General features: G+C 39.4%; 1 protein-coding gene across 7 annotated transcripts in view; it reads right to left on the bottom strand.

The window, feature by feature from the left end:
- IQSEC1 (IQ motif and Sec7 domain ArfGEF 1) overlaps window positions 1-17,583 on the bottom strand; it is a 348,442-nt gene that overhangs the window by 184,733 nt on the left and 146,126 nt on the right. For 4 of the 7 annotated variants that reach the window (XM_056336363.1, XM_056336364.1, XM_056336373.1 and 1 more), the window contains exon 3: window positions 4,401-4,490. The exons of the other annotated variants lie outside the window; for them this stretch is intronic. In XM_056336363.1, coding sequence (XP_056192338.1) covers window positions 4,401-4,490 — 90 coding nt within the window. The remainder of the gene's footprint in view (window positions 1-4,400; window positions 4,491-17,583) is intronic. 7 annotated transcript variants of the gene reach the window in all.

The raw sequence follows: 17,583 nt of genomic DNA, 5'->3' as shown, positions 1-17,583 counted from the left end.
CAGCCTTATTACTTCACACACTCCTCCTCCTCCTCTTTGTATGAAATAACAATCTGTTCACCTCCGTCTGCCAATATTCTTCCTTTTTCTTCTGGTACATTTTTCCATGAGGTACTGTGCTCCAACAAGTACGTGCGAGCACTAGGAAAAATTTATACCAGCACAGCCTACTATACTGCCTCAGGCACCCTGTATACCTGGTGCTAGTTAACACATACCTTTTTTACAAATAGCTTGTAAATATCCGAAGTGGCAGACAAGTCCATCCCCTGTATAAGCCCATTCACTTCAATGTCATTTGGGGCGGCTAAGAATGAGGTTTGATTGGATTCATGCCCACAAGCTAATAAAGGGACTACTTCCATTTCTCGGTATTTTATCCTGATGAAGAACAACATTATTTTATAAGCTGAATTTTTTTTTCTTCACATCAATCCAGAGTTAGGGATATAGCTGAGATTAGAAAAGACTATAGTTAAAACTAGTGAAGTCTGTCCTGTTCTCATTTAATAAATGTAACCATTTATTTAATGAGAAATAAAACTTGAGATATAATCAAACTGACCTCCAAATACGTGACAAACAGCAATCGTAACAATACGGACGTGTATCGACTCCATCTAGAAGTTCGCTTATTACCATGTTTATTAAGACGCCAGAAAGGCTTTTAGAATCAGCTGGCTGAGCCTACAAGACCACTTGCTTTTTGGAAACTTACCCCAGCAGAGCAGAGAGCAGAGCGCTGGGCACGCGTCCGCCAAGAGGTGATTTAGCAGATGATCCACTCACATTTGCAAGGACCAATCCCTCCGGTTCTGATAACAAGGATATTCCTTTCAATACTCGCGTCTTCACCCAACATACACGGGATAGCATGATTCTGAAGTAGCAGTGAAAAAAATTTTCTTTTTTTCTATGTGATTCATCCCACTTTATGTCCATCAGCCTGGAGCCAATTATGGCAAGGAGAGGCTGTGGTGGCATATAGCAATTTTTTCAGGGTGTTGATCTTCATTACAGTTTTTCCCCTACACACTTTTTTGAGTGGTAACTGTGCAAAATTAAATGCTGGTCTGGCATTTAGAGTTGCATATGTAAACACCTTACAGTTCACAGGCACGTGGCAGTTTGTCACACACTATAGAAGACTGCAACTAATACCTTTATTCCTATCGTTTTCCTTCAAACAAGACTGTTTTCTGTACACAGCTTCTTAGACACCAAATCCCTGCGTATCAAGGATGCTCAATAAAATCTGCAGTTCTAAGACATTGGCACATGTAGGCTGGAGTATAGACCACTGAATTTTTCTCAAGAATACATATAATTTGGTCATCAAAATGATTAAGTATCAGCATTTGTACATGTTGCAGTATAAATACGAACCGATAGGTTCTTGTTTTGAATAATACCACCCTTTCTTGTATTTCCAACTCAAGCGTCCAAAACTGGGTTTATCACAAAAATGATTAGGTACACTTTCACTACCCTCTCCTCCATTAAAAGGGCCTTAAAATAATTGCCATCTCTCGGGAGAATAAAGCCAGTACAGTCACAGCACACTAAACAAGAAACATCAGTTATTTTTGTTCCATCCTAGAACACAATCCTTATTGACATAATTATTTTAAAAATAATTATTATAAACTTATCTGCTTTCACAAAAATGAAGTACTAGCCTACTTAAATAGGCAAGAGGTGATTCTTTTGCATCCTAGCCAATGCACAGTTTGTAAGCAGCCTCCAGTACTGGGTTAGCTGTAACTAGGGTGAATTTAATTAAGATTGCTAATATGTAGACACTTATAATTAGGAACATTTATTTCCCTCTTGCATAAGTCTTACTATAAAACCATCTATTCTGAAGGGTGATGTACAATAATTTACAGTACACATGAATGCACTTGTATCATTTGTGCTTACGAGTCACTTTCAAAATCTATAGAAAAAAATCCACACAACCAAAAGCAGAAATAAAGAGCAGCAGAAAGACGTGAAGCTGCATATGACAGAAGGAAAAAAAAAATCTTTTAGATTAAATCATAAAATTGATGGTTTCACTGAATCTTTTCTATATTTTCCACATCAATAAATTGGTTCCCAGAATTTCTCAAGAAACTACAACTCGCATTAGAAAATCAGCCAAATTTATAACTTCACAATGCAATAATCATAGTAAAACCAAATCTAAATAGTGACATCTATACATATTGGATTTGAAGCTCATGAAAGAGGAAAAATACAAATGGACAAAGAATGAAATTACACAGATATAGCATAGGAGATTTACAGCAAGGTAAATCCTATTTATTAAAACAATGGTCCAAAGACATATGTTCTATTCAATGCAGCATCTGGGAAAACACTTTTGCTAATCCTAGTAGTCTGAAATTGTTGTTTAGGTTGGTTTTTTTAGAATGGCAACAACCTAGCTTTTTACATTTTAAGATGTAAAAAAGATACGTTTTATTTTTTAAAAAGGCAAAAGTTCTTAGCATATATATTATTAGAACGTTGACAGAACTATAGTATTTAAGTTTTCATCTCAAAACTTAGTAATGCATTAAAAAGCTAGTGTATTATACTGTTTAACATATGTTTTCAGTAATCAGAACAGATCAGTTTTAAAGAACATGAATGTTTTATATATATATATATATGTTCTAGAGAGTTAGTTTTTAAAAAAAACCCAGGCATACATTTTCCTTCTTTTCAACTATCAGTATGGACTTTCTTAAATAGGAGTTACAACACAGAATTATAGAAGTCATAGTTCATATCTTGTTTCCTACACCAACGTGCTGAGGTAGGTAAAAAATACTAAACATGTAAGCAGTAATAGAGGAAAATACTGTACAAGATGGTTCTATAAATAAAACTGCAACACCACTGTCAAAGAAAGTAACCTATAGAGATGGGGCATTCTTTAACACCATATGATAAGCACTATAAGAAATTCCGTCCTCTGCTGAGAGTTACAAAACCCCCAAATCCCAGAACTCAAATTAAAATGGAGTCTAACATTTCTACTACTCCCTTGTATAAACATACAGCGTTATATTTAATAACTGATCCACGTATACCTGGAAGGCTACAACCTGTTTTCCAAGTTCACGTTTCTTATTTCAACTTCCTACATTCCTTCCGTACATTTTGCTTTTAAAACATTTGAACTTCACCATCATACCCTCCCCATAAAACAAAAGGCTAAAGAAAACTTCAGAGCAGATTTCAACACTCTTTCAATATTCATTTGGGGTAATTTATTCTTGAATGGTTGAACTTACTATGCCTGTGTATGGCCCATGCTACTGAAAATGAAGCAGATCTACTAAATCAAGACCCCAAGAGGTACCATTAAAATAACTGAAAAAGGCTAGAGAGGACAATTGCATCTGCTTAATAGATGATCTCTGGCAAACCTGGATTTAACCCTAAAGGGAGAGGATCTTTAACCATATTTCAAAAATGTAAATAGCAGGTACAGCCATTTCAAAACACTGGGTTAGAAGTGAACCACTGATGGCAGCGAGGGTGGGTCATAGAGGACAACCTAACTGCACGCTCACTTCTATTTTATTCTGATTTTTCCCTGAAGTGGAACAACACTGCAGTATGGTTTAAGAGAAAGCTCCTAGTAAGGGTGATGTGGAACCACTAGAATTCAGCTGAAAAAACTGCCCAGCGTGGTTGCCACATATACCCTGACACCACAAACACTATGCAAACTTCTGCATTCTCCTTCCTCTGGCTACAAGTGGATAAGCACTTAGCTCTTCTGCCAAACGTGGCAAGTCATGCAATGGGCTCCTGCACTGCATAGTGCATGAATGACATACTAAACTCCTCCTGTGCTGACTATAATGTTTGAAAAACTATTCAGGTAAATAGTAAGCAATTAGTGCACCTTTAGGTTCTGATCAAGCATATATACAACAAAAACACAGCGTTATTTTGCCTGATTGATATTATATTGCTTAAGACTGCATTTCATATCCTTCTGTTAGTATTTATGTACATAAACGACAGATTACACTTTAATATGACAAAGCATTCAAACAAAATGGAAGAGAGAGTCTTGACTCATCACAGACAGAATTCGTAGCATCCTGCATTGCTTCTTGTATGCAAAGTGGGGCTTTCTGTTATTTTTTTCACTGCTAAACATAGACTTATTCACTTTATTAAGTTAAATGTTTAAATACCCATAAGCATAAACACAATCATCATGTATACATTTCTAATATACAAATCATTCATTTGCCAAAAAGGTAACACCCTGAAAATGGTTCGTGGAAAGAAACCTACCAAACAATAAACTGATCACTACTCCCACTTCTGGAATCCTCAACACAGATATCAGAGACGTGATGACAGATGAAGAAGGAAAAGGTACTCACAAATAACACCTTCTGCAAGCCATCCTTGAATGTGTTGTGGATTTGGAATTTATATTTTCTTTCACGCAATCTGAGGTAGAAAAGCTCTTTCTTAAGGAAAAAAAAATAAAAATCACATGAACAGCTTTTGCATGCTCATTCAAGATCAGCCACGGTGAAACATCACAGATAAGTAAGCTGGTGATGTAACCAGCATCAAACGCTGCATCAGATAAACCCAAAGGCTCTACAGGGTTATATTTTGCAAAGCCAAAAGGTTTTTCCCGGAGAGGAGGTTTAGCAAGCATAAACCAGCCACACTGTTTTCACATTCCTGGTGGGCTTGCTTTCTGCTTCCAGAAGTCACAAATCTGTATTTATTGTTAAACTTCTTCACAAGAAAAAACAATATGCTTTCTCATTTGATGTTTAGGCTGCAATATAAAAGCACCAAATGTTGCGGTTTTGAATGCACCATCTCTGTACGAACACTGTAGTACAGTCCAAACCAAGAAAAGGCCATTGGTCCTTTTATCTCCATGGTAACAGCAGCATCTGTGAAGACGAACCGTATTCCCTCTTCACTGCGAAGTCAATTTATAGTCACATACTATGACATAAACTGATAAGACAGCAAAGCTAATCAGCAGCTAGGAGAAACAGTATGAGATTAAGCTCCTGTTCAAGAGAATACTGTTTTGTATATAGTATTTCTCATATAAAAGTTACAGAATGAATAACCAAACCAAGCTGTTCCAGGTTGGGAATTTGTGAACCTCCCAGTTTAGCTCAGAAGGATAGTGGCTGAATGTTTTATAGAATTAGCTTCTTGTTTATATCTCCAGTTACACCCTGTTAATAAACAGGTAGAGAGTATAAAACAAAGCTATTCTTTGAAAAAAAACCCCAAAAAACCCAAACCAAAACAACAAGAACAAACAAACAAACCAAAGAGCTGTTATTTAAATATTACCTTTTCCCTTCAAAAGACTTGTCACATCATTAATAAAAACAGCAGAGTGAGAAGTTTCACAACTCTACAAACTATTGCCCTCCTGTGTCCCCTCTCTCCCCTTCTGAGCACCGTCAGTGGTGCAAACGTGTCAGCAGCACCATGCTTGTGCACTAACAGTCTGTCTCCAGGGGAATGACCATATGCACAGGCTTTATGAGTCACCTAATCTTGCTTTTATTTTATTCCTGTCCATAGCGGTCCTTTGTAAAAACCAAAATCAAACAAATCACAACAACCACGAAACCCCTCACAATAAAAACCCAAGAAACAAAAATCACACTACAAAAATTTCATTTTTTCCTCCCCTTCCCTGCTTCTTGCCCCACACCAATGCCTAGCACTCAGGCCTCACAGTATCAAGACAGCCAAACTTCCTCCCTTGCTTCATGAATCAATATAATGACCATCTGCTTGCATTATTAAGTTAAATATATACCAGAACACACTGATGAGGGCAGCTCATTTGTCGTGGTCAAGTGATCAGTTCATAGCTGTTTCATGGCCAGTTGTAATATTTCCAGAATAAGAGAGCAGGTGGTCAGCCAAATGCTACTTATCACAGCATCACCTATGAAATTCCCCAGGCTAAAGAGAAGCATGAACTGTCACAGACGCTGCTAAATAATGTAAACTTTCAAAAAAAAAAAAAAGTGGCAAGGCAGGAGTTATTGACTATCTTTGGTCCAAACTGATTTGCAAATGAGTATACTCTGTGCCAAAATACCCTAAGGTGCTCCCTTTTGGTCAGTCATCTGCCTGAAGTTAAAGTTACATCTACAACCTCCTGTTTACGCCTGCTTACTGGCCATACTAATTCCTGCTACACTGGAAACCAATGTAAGAATTTCATCTAGCAGACATACACCTAAGTTTACCTGTTCAGCTTCACTTTCCATCCTGACAAATGTAAAATTGATCATTTGTAGAACTGTCAGGGTAGCCACAGCCCTGCAGTCTTTATATGCTTTAGTGTTACAGCAGTGCAATGGGAACCCTTAACTAGCGGAGACAAAAGCCCCAAAATTCTCCACCATCCCCCCCCCAAACCAGTCTGTAATGCTTATGTACTGTGTCAACAGGTCTCAAGCAGCATTCATTTTAAGACAGCTGCATCTAAACACACACTTGATGCAGCACAGCCCCACACAGCAGAAAGCGACCTACACAGAATCCGGCCTAATGGGGCAAGTCCGAAATAGCTTTGTTTATTTCATTCACAAAACCTTTGCTGTGAGCTTGATCCTGTAACTCCAACTCGCGTGGCCTCACGGCAAGGATCAGACAGCTCAGCAAAACACCCCCATTCCACAGCGAAGGCCTGATGCGAAGCATCCATACCTTGAAACACATATACAACACTGCAAGCCATTAACCTGATTACTTGGTATCTGTTAACTCAGGAAGCTAAATATCTTTTCCACAACTTAAGATAATTCAGTGAAATACAGATTTAAGACAAGTGAGTTTCCCATTGCACTGAAGACAGCCTACAAGTATCCTCTGCTCCAGAGAAGCTTTATAATGATTCAAATATTGCCTCATGTTTAACAGATACAAAATACAGAGCACTGAAGAAATAGTATAATTTTAGAAGGTGATTGAGTATTGTGAATTTGCACATCTCAGCCAAAGCGCTCTAAGAGGCATCAATTCATCACACAGATAAATGCCTGCTAAGAAAATAAAAACATTCCATAAAGAGTCCCATAAAACAGCTTTCCAACCTATTGTAAAGTCAAGCAGCTTAAGCACCACTGGTGTATGAGGAAGAGAATATACAGTCTTGTCAGCTTGGTCTGATTCTTCTGTTTTTAAATTCAGTCTCTGCAGATGGCTGGCAGCACAGTGAATACGGCTGAATGAGAGGCGAAGAGTAAGTTACAAAGGTATTCAGTAAGGTGCTCTCTGAATGACCATCGATCCAGTCAAAGAGGAAACCCTTTGGTCAGGTAACTGGATCTACTAGTCCTGTGAAACAGTTAATCATTTAAGCTATTTTTTGAAAAGCACAGTTTTGAGGGACATGAAAAACAAGACCGACAAGTCAAATCAATAAGCCAAAGCAAACTGCAAAAGAAAGATGGATTGTCTAGAATCCAGCACTACTAATGCTACAGGAAGGCTCTCGGCTGCTGCGTGTGCGCTGAGTTCTGTCGCCACACAGGCTCAGAACTGATGCCCGCTGCTCATTCACTGAGGCTTCCTACAGGAAGGTACTATAGTACCAACGTATCCAAAAGCAGTAACCCAGCCTGCAGGTCGGTATATGAAAGATGCACAAGTAATTGAAAAGCTGTACCTCCGTATTCTGTAATGAATGTCACAGAAATTTTAATTTTAGGCAGGATAATAGTCACGATTATAGTGCATAGCATTTTCTTGTGTGTTCGGTACAAGTCTTCAGTTTGGTTCTGGTTTTTGTTTTGAGGTGTCCAAATACAATGAAAATTAAAAAAACCCCACACTATCTGGCTCTAAACTCATCTGAGCTCTTACTGTTTTACTCAAGGTAACAGGCTAACTTGCATAGTTTATGTTAAGCATGTGCTCAAGCTGCTGTTTGAGCCAACATATCTTTAGTTCACCACCTTCCTCCGTTCTCCCCTAAAACAATATGAAGTTTGCCTGATGAGTAAGCATAGGATAAAGTCTGGCCACGTTTGTATCTCAGCAGAATGAATTAAAATGTTTTGCAGTTGATTGAATACTACAAAGTGAAAAGTTAGTAACCGCACAAGGCTATTTAGCCTTAGCATTTGAAGTAGAAGAAAGGCTTTCCTTTCTAAAAAAAAAAATATAGTAAGTAGGGCAGAATTGGGAACACCAGGGTTGCAGTTTTCCCTAGCTTTACAAAGTCTACTCAGCAAGATACTTGTACAGTATGTTACTCAATGCCACTATATGCAAAGACATGGACAGAAGATACCCAAATCATTACCCCAATAAGTTTGCAATCTAGAAGTATTAAATACAAAGGCTCTGATCCCACTGAAATGACTGGAAAGAACTCCCACGGGCTTCAGCAGGGGCAGCATGTCACAATAAGCAATCAGTTCTACCAAGTCCTACCTACGTTAATGACCTGCCAACATCAATAACCAGCACCACCAGTGAACTGCCTCTAAAAACTACTTTTCTCTGCTGAGATTTCTGTTCCTTCCATTACGGCAAGAAATAAAGAGATCATCTGAGCAACATCACACAATATCATATAGGACAGCTTCTGCAGGATCACCGCAACTTAGGCACTGCAATTCATATACCAGATGACATTTACAAACCAAAATCACTCCCTACTGCTTGCTGGCTTGTTTGGTTTAAATTAAGGCCTGAATTTTTCTTGAATGTTTTGGGATATACTACTAGGCAAAGCCATTTGTTACCATTTATTGTATTTTCATGCTTATTATTAACATGTTGAGCTCTGCGTGATTAAGATGCTTAGCTATTTATTCATTTGAGAAAACCAGAGCAAACCAGGCTTGCGGTTGAAGTTAAAAGTGAAGTCACATGGGATAAAGCACACATCCCTCACCCTGCCCCCATGAGGCCTTGACCTATCTTCTCAAATACATAACCAGCATGCTCCAAATATGAAAAGAATAACTATCAGAACCATTTTAAAACTTCATGTTGATATCACAAGTGTGACTAGGAGCAGCTGTGTTGCATGCTATTACCATGATCAGCTTTTTTTGCTCTACAGTGGTGTTTAACGACAGTCTCCAACCCTTTGTTTCAAAGATCCCCCAATTTTTTTCAAAAATTTTCTCTCAGTGGACTAAACAGTTTGATACATTTTTCTACTTGCATCATTATCGCTGCCCCAAAAGCGAGTTTATCATTTTAAGACCAATTAGTAAATATGGACATCCAGGACATTCTCTAAACATCGGGGTCAAGAAGTATGTCTATGGCCTCAGAATGATACTTACAGAGTACACAGAGCCTGATCTGGACAGAGTTCAGTGCCCTTACGCCGTTACAGTGCCAGCGTCCCTGGGAGCCCTGGAATAGGGGGCTGTGCCGGGGCTGCCAGCAGCTGCGGTTCACCTGCCTGCCACGTCTCCACACGGTGCCACGAGCCCAGCGTCAGCACTGGCACGTAACGGAGCACTTGGCTCTCGCGCTATAACTACGGGAGCGAGCATTACAGTCCACTGTCCCTCAGGAATGATTAACAGCATCGCATCCCAGCTGACGATCATCGCCTGGGAGATACGCACCGCACACCTCTCCCTGCCCTGCTCCTGCTTCATTTGTGTTGAAATGGAAGTTTAACCTACCCGGTACCAACACGTGCCACATCCTTAAAGTTTGTTACTATGAACTTAAGAAGAAAAAGTACAAAATGGCTTGATGAGAGCATTACCCCTGCATATGGGGTTGGAGGGGGCAAAGCTGACGACATTTATATAAGCAACCAGTGATCTGAGAGACCATATAGATTATTTTTATAGGAAAAATGGCTATTACTGGCCAAAAACTCCCACATGCTCACACTGCCACCTGAGACTGAACCATGCCCGAGAGCCTGGGGCTTGGCCTGTACCTGTGGAGCTTCCCTTTGGCACCAGAGAGCACGGCTGTGCCAGGGACCCACACCGTGCCCGAGGATGCCACGGCTGAGGCCAGCCACCAGCCCCAGTAATCACCCCAGTGGCCAGAGCCAAACACCGGGCATGGAGGTCAAGGGGTCCATACTGCTGGGGAGGGAGGGAGAAGGAGGAAAGCAAGAGCCACCGCACTCCAGCAGCTGGCCAAGGCCACCTGCCATAAGAACCTAATTCTGTATCGCTTATTGTGCTATGTGCTTGCACTTTTATTACACAAAATGTGACGTCCAAGGAACAGTGGAAAAAAACCTGGCTACAATAGAGATGCTGTGGTTCTCGGCATAGTAAGGGAAGGATAAACCACTGCGTTTTGTTTTCCTGCAAGCAGGTGCTGCCCCTCTGTGAAACATTAGCTGAGTATTGTCACACTGATCAAATATGCACGCTCAAAGCAAAAATAAACATTTGTAAAAGGACTGCCAAAAATTTATTATGTCACAGTACAGTATTTTCATTCTCAATCACATTTTGAAATATTTTTCATGAATGAATGTAGCTCTATTCTGAAGCCTCTGAATTTTTTTCCCTACTATTTATTTTAGTAACATGCCCAAAGGTTTCATAGGAAGCTGCCTCTGATTTTCAGCTTGGTTGTTACTGATCAGTTGACACACATTTGCTTGTACTTCCTTTGCAATACTCATTTTATCCCTGTGTGTTCAGAACTTTATACACAGGTGCTGATGCATTGATCTATTTTATCATATATACTCTCCATGTACACTTAATGTAGTTAGAAAAAGTTATTTAATCTAATACTTCTCCCTGCTAGCGTTTGCCATTCAGCTTCAGAGGCAAGTAAATGGTACTTCATGCCAAACAGCCAAAATTATTTCCAAGTTAAAGAACAAAGCCAAGCAGCCCCCTCTTTCCCACTACATCTCTTTCATTTCAATAACTAGTTTACTTAATTTCTCCAAGCTTGTCCATTTCTTACAGAAGTTAAACTTGTTTCTATCATCTCACTGAAACGGCTTGCTTTGCCTCGGACCCTATCTCCCTCTCTCAGAAACAAACATGGACTAAATCCCAGCAGCTTCTCTCCCGTCATTGGCTTTTCTGGAAAGTCCTTGCTCTTCATCAAAATGAAGCCCCAGCTCAGCATCAGGTCACTAGCTGCTGCATTCATTTACTGGCTCTCATCACAAAACCACTGCAAGTATTAACTGTTACTGGCAGCAAAATACAGTTGTGGAAAAATCTGTATATTATTACTCACAATAAATTATTTTTCTATTTGTACACTAGTATTACTATTAAAAGTGTGCTTTGTTTTCTGTTAAGCAACTAAAGCCCCAACTGCTTCCTTTTAAGTTCTGCTTAAGAACACTGCTAACACAAGGCTCTAAAATAACTATACCTCCTCCCGCTATGCAAAACAACTCTTTGTAAAAGGAAGCCAACAAAACAAAACAAAAAAAATCTATCCTACCCAAATTAAAATACTTTCACAAACCTTCAGTCAGCCCTAATTCATACTTCCCCTTAAAAAGCTTTGTATCAACAAAACTTTATTAAAACTGGTTTATTTGGCTACAGACACACATTCGCATGGTAAGTGGCTCTCAATACCCTTGTGGAATCTTGTTTTGTGCCACTTTTGCCCTCTTCCTTGGTGTGAAAACTATTCAAACTCCCTTGCATTGCATGTGACTCTGGAAAAAGGATCATCTTTCTTTAAAGTAACGTGAACCCTCACTCAACAGATTGGCATATTTTAAGTATTAACATATCCAAGTTCTTTAGGCACTTAATATGCCCACAAGGGATTACAAACATTTTATCTGCCATGCATTTTTTTTCTGCTTACCTTTCCAAGGGTTTTGCTTGTTTGTTTGTGAAGAAATGCAGAGGAATGCCAATATATTCAATACCCAATTTTTCCTGTGCACACACATTTGATACATTTTCATTTCAACTGTACAATTCTGTTTCTTTCACTGTAGCAAACACAATTAAGTGCAAGAGATCGTGTGTACTGTGGAAAAAGCCAGGTGAGTAGTACCATCCTCCCCCAAGATACAGCGTTGGCAGAGTAGAACTTCCCCTTGCACAAAACACAGCAGAACAGTTTGTTTTCTTTCTCGTGACACTCGCCCATGCCAAGGATAGCAGCTAATGGCTGCAGCAGCAGTTTTCAGGCTGAGAGGGTCTGTGCCCCCAGGCAGGTCACAGGATTGCATGGGCTTTGCCCCTGTGCACACCATCAGGCAGAGGGGACCATACACTTCTGCGTCTGCTGAAGTCCCTACTTGAAGCACTTACTTCACAAGAGGCTCAGCAGACCCTGGAGTGAGATTTATATTTATAAATCAGGATGCGTGTGTGGCTTGTTACAGTAACTATGTTCCCTGCCATGTCTAGGGCACGGCACAATCCTTAACAAGGTAAGAAAGCTTAACTCCATTCACTCCATAGGATACGTATTTCCAGCTCAAGGTTGTTCGTGACATGGAAGGATATCTGCTGAAGAGCAAGAGGTGGCATAGAATCTGCAAAACACTAATTAGCCAGAAACATTTCAGAAGACCCAGAGTTAACAGCATCTGTGCTGCTTCTACCCACTTCTAACAGACACAATGATGCTTGAACTACAAAGCAAAAGATGTATTAAAAACCACAAAAGCTTAAAAAAACTCAGTGACTACCTGCCCCACTAAAATAACTCTTTGTCTATGTATTTTTCATTAGAACATTTCATTTCAGAAGTGAAACCTCTAGAAATGTTACTATGGTGCTGTTGACAACAGAAGAAACCGGTTTGAAAATTGACTTCCAGGTTTTCATGTCATCCTGCATTGGCAAAATTTTGTGATGAAGAAATTCATACAGAGATATAGTGTGCTCAGATCTGTCACCAGCTATTGCTTTTATATTGAAATAAGAGACGCAGGTACTCTGAACGCAAAGTACAAATTTCCTTCATCTTTGTATGAGACATCCTGAAGTCAGCTTATTCGGGTAACGCTGCTATTTTCAATAACTATCAGTTATCCTCTGCTAACAGCTGAAGAGAACAGTTCTCACATAGCCACACCGTACCACGAAGTGCAAACTCACAACCGGTACTTAGGGCTTCAACACAGCCCTGGACGTGATACACATTTACACCATTAAGTAGCACTGCTGGTTTTGTGGTGCGGTTTTCTTGTTTGGTTGGGTTTGACATCTTAGGTTTAACACATCTTATAACATCATTAGACATTTAATTGCCAGAAGCTCCATGGTCTCTGGCAGAAAAATCAAAACTTCAGAGTAATAATTTTTAATAGCTAAAGACTACCCCAGAGTAAGTATTTACATGACAAATTAGTGAAGAAAAATCGGTCTGCAAAATTAAACCACTAAAATTCCATTAAGCAGCACTCTGTAATATCCTACAGACTTGATTACTCCCTGAACACAGAATGTGAGATTAACATTAGGTTTACACAATTTTATATGTTAAATTATTTGAACAGCTCGAAACTACTGCAGAGCCTTTGGGCCACATGACCAGGATAGAACTTAGATAACATAATAAATGACTTATTTTCAGTGCTGAAAATCCATCTTTGAACTGTGAAGAAGTAGAATAGCTTGGTGAAAATTTTTGAAAACCTGATCGTAGAATCCCACAATTTCAACCACATCCCACTCCTTTCTGCTTCCCCCATCCATCTTTTTATGTCATATATATTCTTGACACACACGGCAAGAAGTACTGTATCAGCTGAGGGCTTATCTGATTTTTGAGCAGGTTCTTTTCCAAATATCAGACTTAAACCCTACTTGATTGCCCATAATTAGAATTATTACCCCGAGTGAGCATTCTCTGGACGAGTAGCAATTTAAAGACATACTAGACATTTCTAGTCTTTACACAGCTGTGTGTCCCAGCTAAAATTACTGCTTTAAAAATGAAACAAAGCACTGTCAAGCAATTTTTTGCAGCATTGCAAACTTCAAGATTTTACTTGAGATTAAGTTTCTGATTTTGTGTCCTTTCTTCATTATTAAGAGGAAAACTTCAAAGCCTACAAAATGCTTGGAACAGTCCTCTGTAACTGTGGAAATATTTACGCCAGATACTTCACCAGACAATACCCTAACTGTCCAAAACTTAAAAACTTCAAATATGCCATGAACGAAGAACAAATATGGAAGAAAGTCCATAAAGTTACAGGCTTGAGTATAACTGAACAGCAGATCAAAACACTTAGGAAAAATCCAGGACCAAACTATTTCAGATGCACAAAATCTGAGCAGCAGCAGGAATACCTGGAACAGAGCCTAGAAACAGTTGCAGGCATGGACTAAGTACAGTATTTTGGCCTGAGTCACTCTTCTGGGCTTCCTGATATCAGGTCACAGCTGCTGTCCTCTTTAATAAAATAATACATTGCTAATGAATCACACTGTAATAGGTATTTGAAAAGCAGTTTTGTTTCTTCAAGACCGGGATGTGTTTTAAATTGCGAGTTTTAATTGGACATATATTTCTTCACTTATTAATTACTTAAGTACAAAATGTTTGTTCAGATCCAGTCCTTCATCTTTTGGACAATGGAGCTGAAAACGCAAAAGCCAGGAAAAAATCTGCTGCATGCACCTTCTAGTATCCGAGGTGATGCACACACAACAGTAAATACGTATCAGCAGATGAATGAATACTAATGAGCAGAATGTAATTAATGCCTACACGTCTCCTGGTCTCTAAGTAAAACCATATCTGTCACCATAAGATATTTTACAAACATTAGCAAACTAATGGGCAATGTAATACATCATCTGAGATAAGGAAGTGCCTGTCTATAGCTCAGGATATCACAATTCATTAGAACCTGCAGATGTTTTTATTTAATACATATTTCTGACGTAACTCAGAATTACAGTCAGTGACCTAACTAATCCAGGGTATCTTCTCAGAAAAGCATTCATTCTGGGCTACAGATAAATAAGAGTTCAGAAGTATTTCCTACATCCTTTGTTCCTATTAATCATGCATTTTATTTCTAGCTTTAAACTGTTGACTGCAGCTGCTATTCAGTGGTTCTTATATAACACACTGACATTACTGTTATTTGCTTCATCTTTTCTACATAAAAATGAGCAGGCATCTCATTATTATCTCTTAGCATTCATTTACTGTGAAGGCATTGTAAATATTTTGTTCTTAATTGTTAATAAAAATCCAGCTTAAGTGTTTTAGATGGAGGAAAAATTGCAAATTAATGGTCATTTAATTATTTTGGCAACTAGACCCATGGCAGATTTCACAATAAGGGGCTGAGACTCAATTTTAGTAACAAGCCTAGTTAGAGTATTTGCCCCAGAAATATTAGCCAGATGTTCTGTGAATCAATTATGTTAATTAAACAGGCAAGAATGAAGACAACTGATGTCAATAAACATGTCAATATGTTAATAAAGACAACAATGCCACCTCTCTCCCCAGGGTAAATATAAACAAAAAATCTAGCTGGATATTTCACGGATGCATTGCTGACTGAAGCAGTAAGTTACCGCAGTTACAACAGCAAGCATATAATTTACATTCACTACAAGCTTATAGAGAACCTGAGGAGGTAATAAAGAAATCCCAGCTGAGTTCCTGAGCCATGGGTGTTCACGGCTGTGGTAATCCCACTCCCCGGAAATGCCAGGGAGCACCTGGCTGCAAAACTATTATTGTAGTCTAGCTGCATTTGGGAAACGACAGTGGTGGACTTTGCAAAGCAAGAACATACAGAGCTGTATCATAAGGCTTGTTCGTTTGGGTTTTTTACCCTCCCTTTTTTAATCAGCTGTAGTACTACCATACTACTGCTTCACAGATCATCCCAACGTGACCAAGCAGGATAAGGCTATGTGCGGCACCCACAGCGGCAAGAACGGGGTGAGCTGGCTGTATTGAACTCTGAGTCACAGACCACATCAGCCTATTCAGGGGCAAGAAAGATTGCCAGCCTGCCTGCCCATTGCCTGCATTCACACCTCAGGGGGCTGCAGCAGCTCCTGGCACTACAGAGATAACAGCCCATGGCCAAAAACATGGGATCTGCAAAGGAGCCCTGCCCTGGCCTGGGGTCAGTGCTATAAAGCAGTCTGCGTCAAAGCCTGCACTCCTGTGCCAGCAGTGACACATTACCCTTGACATCTCCAGTGTCATGCGTTTTATTTATTAGTTTTTAAAACGTACGTTCAACTTAAAGGAAGGTCAAGACAGGGTTTTTCAAAAATATTCAGTAGTTTTGAGAATGTGAAAGTGAATACCAGTTTGATGATGTTTGGTGAGGTAGGGTCCATCAACTCGATTTCAAATAAGAACATTTCAGTGAAGTGATCAATGCTGAAAAAATGGAGGAAGAGAACAGTTCATGGCAAGCGTACACTTAAAGTTATAACTTACAGAAGGTGAGCAAGGCATTATCCAGAGCAGATTTCTCGGGAGAGAAAGACCTGTCAATCAATACAAAGCACACCTATAGAACCACTGCAAAAGGCAATAAAACTTCTGGAGCCAACTGCACATGAAAAAGCATCCATCGTATTCCCCTCATCTGTTACAAAAAGCAAAGGGTTCAGGTATTTCAAATGTCTGCAGCTTCACAGGCATATCTGCAGGATTACAGCAGATTTAGGATAGGAATTTTGTGACAATTTTAAAACAATGGAAGCTTAAAAAAAAAATCCACATGTATTGCCTTAAATGTTCAAAAGCACCAGTATTCAAAGCATGTTATTATTCCTTACATTATCCTGAAGCCGCCTAGATGATTTGAGATGAGTCAGGATTAGCATAAGAATCCAAATAACAGCTTCACAGTTTGCTCTATTCAGAGGCCTGAATAACAAACCCACAGAACTCTAGTTTGCAACATCAATCAAAATACCTTTCACCCAAGTGGCAATCCCACATCCCAGCAACATCCAACAAGCAAGGCTTCCTCCTCTTCCTCCTGGCTCAGCATTTGCTTTTCTGTTTAATATATGCCTCAACTTCGCACGGCAGAGAACTAATAAAGCACTTCTAAGTGGAGAGACAAGGTGACACCTCATGCAGGAGCTCAAATCCAAAGGCCATCAGGTCTCAGAAGTCTCTTTTCATGAGCATTTCCACTAGTACATACTAATATGCTTAAAAAAAAATAATAAATGAACCAAAACCTTTTTGGCTGCGAGTCAGGTCAAATTGTATAGAACTGTGGGCAGGGGTAACTGTTTCAAGACTCTCTTCTTTTCCTCACCATAACACCACCAGCACAGGATTCCTTTTGCTACCCTTCTCTCTCTTGCCCAACTTTTGTTCATTTTTATAACACAAATTCTGATTTGGACAATGTAACTAGGTAAACCACATCTCCCAGTACTACCCTGAAACACAATTTGTTTTTCCACAGCCCCTCAGTTTATAATAAGCTTAGTTCTAAAAAGAGCATGCAGACGTGTGCGCAGGTTCTCTGGTGCTTCTAATATGTCTACAGGCAGAGATTAGATACGGTATTTTCTTCGGTGAATTAAGAGTAAATGAAAAAATCAAGTATCCATCCTCTCAAGGTTCTTCTGCAAAAGCCTTAACAAATAAAATACC

The sequence above is a fragment of the Falco biarmicus genome, chromosome 4 (genome assembly GCF_023638135.1).
Source record: "Falco biarmicus isolate bFalBia1 chromosome 4, bFalBia1.pri, whole genome shotgun sequence".
NCBI classification, from domain to species: domain Eukaryota; kingdom Metazoa; phylum Chordata; class Aves; order Falconiformes; family Falconidae; genus Falco; species Falco biarmicus.
This window is presented reverse-complemented; position numbering and strand designations above follow the sequence as displayed.